Raw genomic sequence first — 8,860 nt, 5'->3', positions numbered from 1 at the left:
GGAAAAATGACCTGGACGCTAAAGAGAATAGCACAGTAATTGTAAGGTTACTTGGTTTTCCTTCACTGTCCTCAGTTGCCAGTCTGCCTGGCCCCAGTCACCTAGACCTGGAAGCCAAGCCCAGATGGGGATAACTTTGAGCAATCACAGAAAAGGTCTACTCTCTTCCCAGAGGACAGATACAATGCGTGGCACTGTGGGAACCAGAGTTTGCCTTTGCATACCCACTGCAGCCACCCTAGCACCGGGAAGTCTTTAGGATGCGTCGGGCTGGGGACTGGAGGGCCAGGATCAAAGCTGAGACAAGGCTTGGTGAGCAGGCCTCCCCGCGTCCCCAGGGGCGTTCTAATTGCTCGCCCACGCCGCGTCCCCGCTCCCAGTCTGTCTGGCCCTGCGGGCGCCCAAGCCGCAGGCTGCCCAACAGCTGCCAGGCCCCAGGAGCTCCCGGGACCCCCGCTGCCCGGGAAGGCCCCTAGGAGAAAGGGAAGGGAGGTGTAGACAGATCCTGGCCCTGGGGCTAAGCTGGAGCCTCTCGGCGGGCGGGGACGGGAGGCTGCCGCTGCCCGCTGGCTGCCACCCAAAGCCTGCCCGCCGCCACTTTCTCCGAGGCCTCCTGGGCCATCCAGAAAACATCCGCCCACAAAGAGGGATTCGCTCGAAAGAGGCCAGCGTGGTAAACAGGCCTGTTTTACAAAGAGATTTGACAAATTTCTAATGTCTACAAAGGCTCTGGTGGGGGTTTTTTTCTTCTTTTTTCATTTTTTCCTTAAACCAGTCGCACCTTTTATCGCTGCGCGTTCTGCATTTTAGTGAAAATTAGCTCCCGGGGATCTCATCACTTGTTAAAAAAAGATAAACTTTATTTTTTTTGTCATTTTCAATCACAAAAAAATCTATATTTTTCATCTAAGCATTTATTTTTGTACTGAATCCAAAAGGGGGAAAAAATGAAAAGAAAAAAAAAGTCATGTTTTACTAACGTATATAAGTGACTCTTTCTTTTGGACAACATATAATAAATATGATATATCACTTATCACTCAGTCTTTTCAAATGTACTTTTTTTTTCATATTATGGAGCATGCCACTTTTCCAAAAAGAAAAAAAAAAAAGCTCATGAGAAATCAGTGCAAAGTCCTCAAGTCTCCTCGGGGCAGACCAAAGTCCACCACGCCCCGGGGGGGGGCTGAGGCTGGGGCCCGGGGTCCCTCGCCGCCGAGGCTCTCGGCCCCCGGGTCCGCCCGGCCCCCTCCCCTCCCCGCCGCCCTCCCCCCACCCCCCTCCTGCCCGTCCCTAAACTCCGGTTTGTGTGGGTTGGGGTGGCTGTGCACTTACTGGTTGTACTCTCGAGTCACCCGCGGGTGAGGGAGCTGTCCAGCCCGCCTCTGGGGGTGGGGGCCGGGGCGCGGGCCGCGCTCGGGGGGGGACCCCGCCGGCTGGCGGGGGGCGGGGAGCGTCTTCTCCGCTCCGACTCCGAGGCCTCGGCGACCCCAGCGGCCGGCCGGCCGGCGCGGGAAGAGGTGGGCACGGGCCGGGCCGCGCCCGCCCGCCCTGGCCCCGCTGCCTCACCGGGGGTGCGGGGTGCCCGGGATAGGGTTGGGTAGAGGGCTGAGGCCCGGCTGGCCGCCAGGCCCCAGCCCGTGGATGAGCACGCGGGGCACCAGCGGCCGCTGCAGCTGCGGGTGCGGCGCGGGCGGAGTCCGGTACATGCTGCTGTACACGGCCGCGGCCGCCGCGGCCGCCGTGGCGCTGTCCACGCTGCCCAGCAGGCTGGGGTGGTAGAAATAGGGCGAGGGAAACATCCTCTGCAGCGCCGAGTAGTTGCCGGCCTCGGCCAGCAGCTCCAGGCCCACCGCCGTCTGCCTCTTCCACTTGGTCCTGAAAGAAAGCGAGCGGGGCGGCGGGCGCGCCCGGCGGCTGTGGGCATCGTCCCGCGCCCGGGCCCTTTCCCCCCACACCCTCGCCGACCCCCCAGGCCGAATCCCGGGCCCCTCTCCCGACGGCCCCAGCCCCGAGGCGCTCGCTGAAACCTGCGCCCTCTCCGCACCCCCTGCCCCCCACCCAGGCTGACCAGCCACTTCCTGAAACTTTCCCTGCAGGCCCAGGAAGACCCCTCTCCATCCGTGGTCTTTCTTCTCCTCTTCCGAATCCCTCCACTCCGTGGCCCTCCAGTCACCCCCAAACTATGAACTCTGCTCCGGGCTCTTCTTCCCTTTCCAGTCACCACAACTAAACAAAGAGTAGCAGAGATCCCAAGCCCTGGACCCGAGCCCCTCTCACTGCCCCCCATCCCCCCGCAAGGGCTGTGATGATAACTCTCATCTCTGGTGACTGGTTCTTAGAACAGGGCAGAGGGTTTGGGGCAAGTGGGGAGGGGTGACAAGATTTGAAAACCAAATTCGTTTGAGAAAGGATTCCCCACCAAGGGAACAGAAGCTCCTGCTTATTCTGGGTTTCAGGAGATTGCCTTCTCTGGAAGAAAGTAATAATTAAAACCTGTGATCTGTTTCTTCCTGGTCTCCCTCCCCCACTGCACACTGCCAGGAAGGAGTGAGGAGCAGGCGGTGGCTCCCAGGTCTCACTAAAGGAAAGCGGGGCTGGTGGGCCTTATCCAGCAGCTCCAGCCAAATTAATAAACATGTCGCCCATTTTAAATTGCCTCCAAATGACACTAATGTTTTCCGACAGAATTAGGGTGGCTGAAACCGTATGTAATGAGACAGAAAATTATGGTAAAGATGACAACTGGACAGGCATTTCCAACTGCACTTATGGACCATTAGAACACAAACGAGAGAAGAGGAGGGGGAGAGAAGACCTGGGACCAGGGAGATGAAGACTAGGCGTGGAAAGACAGCTTAACCTCGTCTCAGATCGCCTCAGATGACCCAGCACTGGCCCTACACTTCAGGGCCCTGCAAGAAAGGCCAGCTGCTTTCTTAATTTCTAAACAAGAGGCCTGGGGTAGGCTTGACAGCAGAAGCAGCTAATGGAAGGGACAACCCCCCCCCCCAAGTCTGGATACTTGGCCAGCTGCCCAATTCTCCAGCCTGGGGCTGCCGACCCCAGTCCAACCCAGCTGGGCTTCACTAATCTCTAAGGCCATGATGACCAAGGCTCAGACCCTGCTCTCCCAACAACTTCAAATGTAAGCCTAGACTGGTGGTGGAACAGCTCTGTGAGAACCACCTATTGAGCCTCATTGCTGGCTTATACACATTTGGAACCAGCCTGGGGCAAGTCCAAAGTAACACACACACACACACACACACACACACACACACACACACACACGCGCGCGCGCGCGCGCGCGCGCGCACGCGCGCTCTGGGCCCGAGTGTCAGCTGCACAGATGTCTCAATTTGAGAAGATGTGGCTTGATTGATTTGGGGACAAAATGGTGTGTGGGGGGGGGAGAATTCCAACAGCTCAGGTTTCAGAAGGAAAGTAGCACCTGTTAAAACCCTGACCCGTGCCTACTCCTTGGTCTCTCTCACCTTGGGGGTGTGGCTAACCCCAGCTCTAGGCTGGAAAGCACCCAAGTGTCTGTTGGGGCACATTTTGGTCCCTAGAGTGTTTTGGGGGTCAGAGGAGAAGATTGCTGGTGGCCATGACTCAAACAGCAGATGCCTCTGCTCCCCGCACCCAGCCTTCTGTACCTGCGGTTCTGGTACCAGGTCTTCACTTGGGTGTCAGTGAGATTGAGTGCAGCTGCTAAGTCCATACGGTCCTGGACGCTCAGGTACTTCTGCCGCTCAAAGCTGCGCTCCAACTGATTGAGCTGGTGGTCGGAGAAGGCTGTCCTGGCTTTTCGAGGCTTCTTGGCTCTCACAGGCGGGCTCTCCCGACTACTACTGATCTCTCGGTCTCCTTCCTCCTTGGTTCCTAGGGGAAAAATAAAAAACAAGTTGTGTGATTTGCCCCCCAATGGAAACAGGCGGGGTGTCCTCCTGGCACACATTTCTCCATTCCCAGGCCACCCACTTGTCTTGGGACACTGCATTCCATGTCCCCTGCTCATACACACACATCCTTGAGCCCTAGCCAGCATGGAGAAAGACAGTGGTTTTCTGGTCAGGGAGTTGGGGTTTTGTACTGGACACCAAAAAGAAATCTAAAAGGCTGTGTGATCTTCTGATGGTTGGAAGCTAAAAGTTAAAAAAAAAAGAATTTTAATAAAAGGCCCTTTTGTCCTGGCTGGGAGTGAGACATCTCTTTTCAGTGTTGTTTTTTTTTTTTTTTTACTAAGAACCGATTTTTTTTTTTTTGCTACTTTTCAAAGACACTGTATTTTTCTTTTCGGGAGGGACCGTTTTTTTTTTTCATTTTACTTCCCCCTCCCCATCTCTTTACATGTTAGACATTCGTTTCCCAGATTCACTTGGGGAATGTTGGAATCAAGCTTTCTGCAGTTGCCTACACTGGGTCTTTGAAAGCTTCACAGGGACTGTGTCACCAGGTAACTGCCGATGGCCCGTAAGCTCAAAATGAGCCCATCCTGGTGACAGTGAGCAGATTTCCGGATTCTATTTGTCAACTTTGGTTTTTTACTGAAATGCCTGGAAATCGATATGTCAATCCCTCTCTGTTTGTACCCGTTTGTGCTGCGTTCCTTGATCTTCCCTGCAGGAAGAACAATAATCTCTCTAATTGACCCACTGGGGAGGTAGGTCCACGAAAAATCGCCAGCCCAGATCGTACATCTGTTTTGGGCACTATTATGCTAATGTCATAATAGTAAAACAAGGAGCCAATGTCTTGCCTTCTAAACACAGCATATCTTTACCAAATAACGAAGTAATAACAATAATACTACCTTATCAGTGAAGGTTTGTTTTTTTTTTTTTGAAAAATGCACTCCCCTGGCATTTAAAAAAAAGAAAAACTCTTTTACATTACAAAGACCAGAGCCTTTATGAAATTACCTAAGATGAAAGTAGAAAAAGGGAGACCTTACGATTACTTCTTTGGCCACCTTCAGATCTTACAAGAAATAGATAAATCTTGCCCCTTATTTGTTTATTTTTATAAATGCTCCCTCCCTCTTATTTTTAAAGGAGACTAAATTTTACTAAGATACTGAATTTTTACTGGGGCTCTTTGGCAAAAAGAGTGATTTTTTTTTCAAACTGATTTTTTTTTAATTCTCCGTAGTGATTACCTGATTTAAGTTTTTTTTTGTAAGTCGCTTAATCAGCGTGGACACTGTTCCTTCGTTAAATGGAACCACTCCTGGGGTATTTGAAAACTACGAAGGAGGCTTCATCTGCATAACATATCGACCGGGCGTACTCACACCCCGGGCAGCCCGTGCTGAGCCGATTCTTTTTTTCCCCACTTCCCATCTCGAGGTCTCGGCGAGGGGGAAAATTGTTTTGTTTTGTTTTGTTTAACCCTGCTTCTCCCCCCCTCAAGAAAAAGTATATCCCCTCCGATCTCCTCGCGGCCACCTTCGGCCTCCCGACGCGTTAAAATGATGGAAAACAAAGAACGGGGCCGGCTGGAGAGAAGGTGGCGGGGTGAGAACGCCACGCTGCTCCAGGCTCGGGCTGCCGCGCGCCCAGGCCCCGGTCGGGTCTGCACGCTTCGGGGCGGCGGAGGATAGGGCGGGAAGACCCCGGAACAGAACCCCCTCTCTGGACACCGGCCGGGCCGCCGGGATCGAGGGAGCCGAGGCGGGGAGGACGGGCGCAGCCGGGCGGCCCGGGCCGGCGCGACTCACCGTGGCATTTGAGGTCGCCCTGGGCTTCCTCCCGCTTGTCCAGCTTGGTTTTGCTGTCCTCCTGCTCCAGCTTGGGCCTGAAGCCGTCGTGCGCCGCGTGGGTCTCCTGCTTCGGGGTGTGGTGCGGGGAGGACACGCTGGTGCTGTAGGGCGCACAGGCGGCCAGAGGTTTACTGTCCCCCAAGATGTCCTTGATTAAAAAAGAAGAGGTGGAAGTCCTGGGCGCCGAGGCGGCCGAGCCCAGCTGCTGCCCGGCGGGCGGGGGCGGCGGCGGCGGCGGCGGCTGGTGCTGAGGCGAAGGCTGCAAACTTTGCGTCGGGGCCGGGGCGGCGGGCGGCGGCGGCGGCTGGCTGTGCAGGAGGAGGCGGTGGTGCGGAGGCCCGTCAGGGGCCAGATGCGGCTCCGGGGGCTCCGTGGTGACCGAGATGGGAGAAGAAGGCGCCGTCCCGACCGTGTCGATCTCCGAGCAAGGGGACGGTGTGGCCTGGCTCCTGAAATCCGCGGCGGCCCTGGCCTCCCCGAGCGGGCGGAAGTCTCCGTTCATCACGCCCGGGCTGCCCGAACCGGCACCGGACAAGATCGTGTCTATTCCAAAGCTCGACCCGCTGGGCCCCTCCATTGTCGTCACTTCTACATGAGGTCCGACGCCGCTCGCCGGCCGGCCGCCGCCCGGGTTAGGCAAAAGGAAGCTATCGATCCTCACACAAAATAAGCTCTCAACGAGGTTGACGCCGCTTTAATAAAAAAAGAAAAAAGAAAAAAAAGTGGGGCGGGAACGGCGGCGAGAGGATCGGGAGGTGGCGGTCGGTGGACACTTTGGACACAACTTTTTTTTTCTCCCCCCCCCCTTATGCAAAACGTAGGGTTCGGGAGACAGAAAGATCGGAAGGGGAAAAAGTCACCGAAAACAAGAGGCGCGGAGGGAAGCCAGGCCGCGCGCTCCGCCGGCACACCGCGCACGTGGGGCGGCGGTGACGGCGCCGCGGACCCGGGCGCAGGTGCCCAAGGCAGGGGGCGACCCCACCGCGGCCGCCACCGCCGCCGGGTCCGCCCGCAGCCTGACACCGGGGCGGCGGCGGCGGCGGACGCGGAGAGCGCGAAGCCCGCGGTGGCCGCGCGCCCTCGGGGGTGGCCAGGCGCCCTCGGAGGTGGCCGCGGCTTGCGACCCCGATGCCTCGGCCCCGACTTTCTGAACTTTCTAGGAAAGTTGTGGCGCAGACCCCGCCGCGATAGCTGGGGGCGACCGGAGGAGGAGGAGGAGGAGGAAGAGGAGGGAGGAGGAGGAGGGAGGAGGGAGGAGGGAGGAGGAGGAGGAAGAAAAAGAAGGGAAGTCGCTGGCACCGGCGAGCAGACGGAGGAGACGCGGCGCCCGGCGACTCCCGCCGCTGCCGGGCGCATTCCCTTGTAATCCGGCCGCTGGCGGGCGGCGCCGACCCCCCTCCCGTGACGTCACGGCCGCGGCCGCCGCGCCCCCGCCGCCCGGGCCGCGCGCCGGGCCCCGCGCCCCCATTGGTCGCCCCCGAGCCGGCCGGCGACGCCGACGTGCCAGGAGCCAATGGGCGCTCGGCTCGCCAGCCGGTCTGCAGGCGCAGCTCGAGCCCCGCTGCTCTTTTGAGAACCCGCGCAGCCTCTGCCGGCCGCCCCGAGCCGAGCCCTCGGCCCGGTGGTCCTGGCGGAGCCCACGATCACGAGTGAGGGGCAGAAGGGAGAACGGGGCAGGACAGGGGGCACTGGTGAAGGCAAATCGCGGGGCGGAAAGGCAAGGCCAGGACAATCGTTTGCCCTTTTTCTGAAGTCAGGTGGACCAGACGCGTGGGACGAAGGGGCCAGGCAGACTCCCCGCAGCGTCCCCAAGCACGCGCGCACGCACAGTCCCGAGACACTGGGGGCCGAGGAGGGGGCCTGGGGGTCCCCCCGGCCTGGCACGGGCAGGCTCTGAGCGCCCATCCCCGCTCCGAAAACCTGCGCGTCCCGGCTAGGCCCAGGCAGCTCCCAGACCCGCGTCCACGGCCGGGCTTGACCCCCTTCCCACCCCCAAACCCGGGCCCTAGCCTGGCCTCCAATCAAAGGACGCCGCGCCACAAGCCTTCTCCGGACGCGGGCCACAGTGCCCGTCCTTCTCCGATGGCCGGGTTAGCTGGGTCCACGGCGGGCGGGCTTAGGAACCGAAGGGGCGAGTCTACACCCCGTGTCCCCTTCCGCTGGCCGGTCCCCCCCCCCCCCCCGCTGATCGGGAAGGAGAACGGTCACCGCGGATCCTTTTGGGACCCGGAGCGGGACGGTGCGGCGTGGGCGCAGAGCGTCAACGCGCATCATTTTCTTGAGGACGTCTCCAACCTGTCTCTTGTTGAATGTCAGAGTAATGGGAAGTGCCAGTGACAAGACGGCGTATTACTCCTGATGAAGTGCCGTGTCAACCTAATTAGCAGAGTAATTATAAGGTGCTAATGAATGATTCAAAGTTCTTTGAGTTACATTTTACTCCAAATTACCATTTTAAGAACCCTATGAATCTGCGTGGTTGGCGTCGCTTCCGTGACTAGGGAACGATGTGAGGAAATGGCCCTTCGTCCCTGCCCGGGCTGGGCCTACAATCGGAGGCTTCGACGCGTTTCTGGAGGTCTCTTCTGGGGGCACCGCTTTCTCTGGGCGGGGGGGGGGGGGAACTGGGCTCCTGGGACTAGATCTTGCCTGTGTCTGGGAACTACTGTGTGAGCCCCCAGTCTGGAAAGAGTAGATGGGAGATGTGTCCCCCCTTTCGTTTTCTTGAAGGGGGGGGAATGGAGAGACTTGACCTTGAAAATGCCCGCGCTAATTTGAGGGGGTTTGGGGCAGTTTTTCTTTCATCTTTGCCCCCCCACCCCCATCCCCGAATGCTGAGACCAGCAGGGAGAAGAAGGGACGGGCGAGGCCACGATTTGTACCGTCCGATCCGCTCCGGCTTTGGCAGAAGGCGAGGGGGACGCTGGGGTCGGCAAGCGGAGGGCGCACGACGCGGGGTGCGCTCCCCGCCGGGCTGACGAAGGCCGGGAGGGTCTGGACACCCCCTGGGCATGTGTGAACCGGACAGGCCGGCCTTGGATGGCTGCCGCGAAGGGCCTGGACGAAGGCTGGGTCGTGCTGCTTTCGCCTCCATCG

General features: G+C 58.6%; 1 protein-coding gene across 1 annotated transcript; it reads right to left on the bottom strand.

The window, feature by feature from the left end:
- Window positions 1-1,292: 1,292 nt before the first annotated feature.
- On the bottom strand, window positions 1,293-6,762 carry Barhl2 (BarH like homeobox 2). The gene is made up of 3 exons (XM_090333668.1): window positions 5,723-6,762; window positions 3,660-3,885; window positions 1,293-1,878 (listed from the first exon to the last, which is right to left on the bottom strand). The coding sequence occupies exons 1-3, from the start codon at window positions 6,339-6,341 to the stop codon at window positions 1,566-1,568; spliced, it is 1,158 nt and encodes a 385-aa protein (XP_090189794.1). The 5' UTR covers window positions 6,342-6,762; the 3' UTR covers window positions 1,293-1,565.
- Between the last annotated feature and the right edge of the window lie 2,098 nt (window positions 6,763-8,860).

Source organism: Megascapheus bottae, chromosome 6 (genome assembly GCF_031878675.1).
Source record: "Megascapheus bottae isolate mThoBot1 chromosome 6, mThoBot2.hap1, whole genome shotgun sequence".
Taxonomy (NCBI): Eukaryota; Metazoa; Chordata; class Mammalia; order Rodentia; family Geomyidae; genus Megascapheus; species Megascapheus bottae.
Note: the sequence above shows the minus strand (reverse complement) of the source record. Positions and strands in the feature narration are given on the sequence as shown.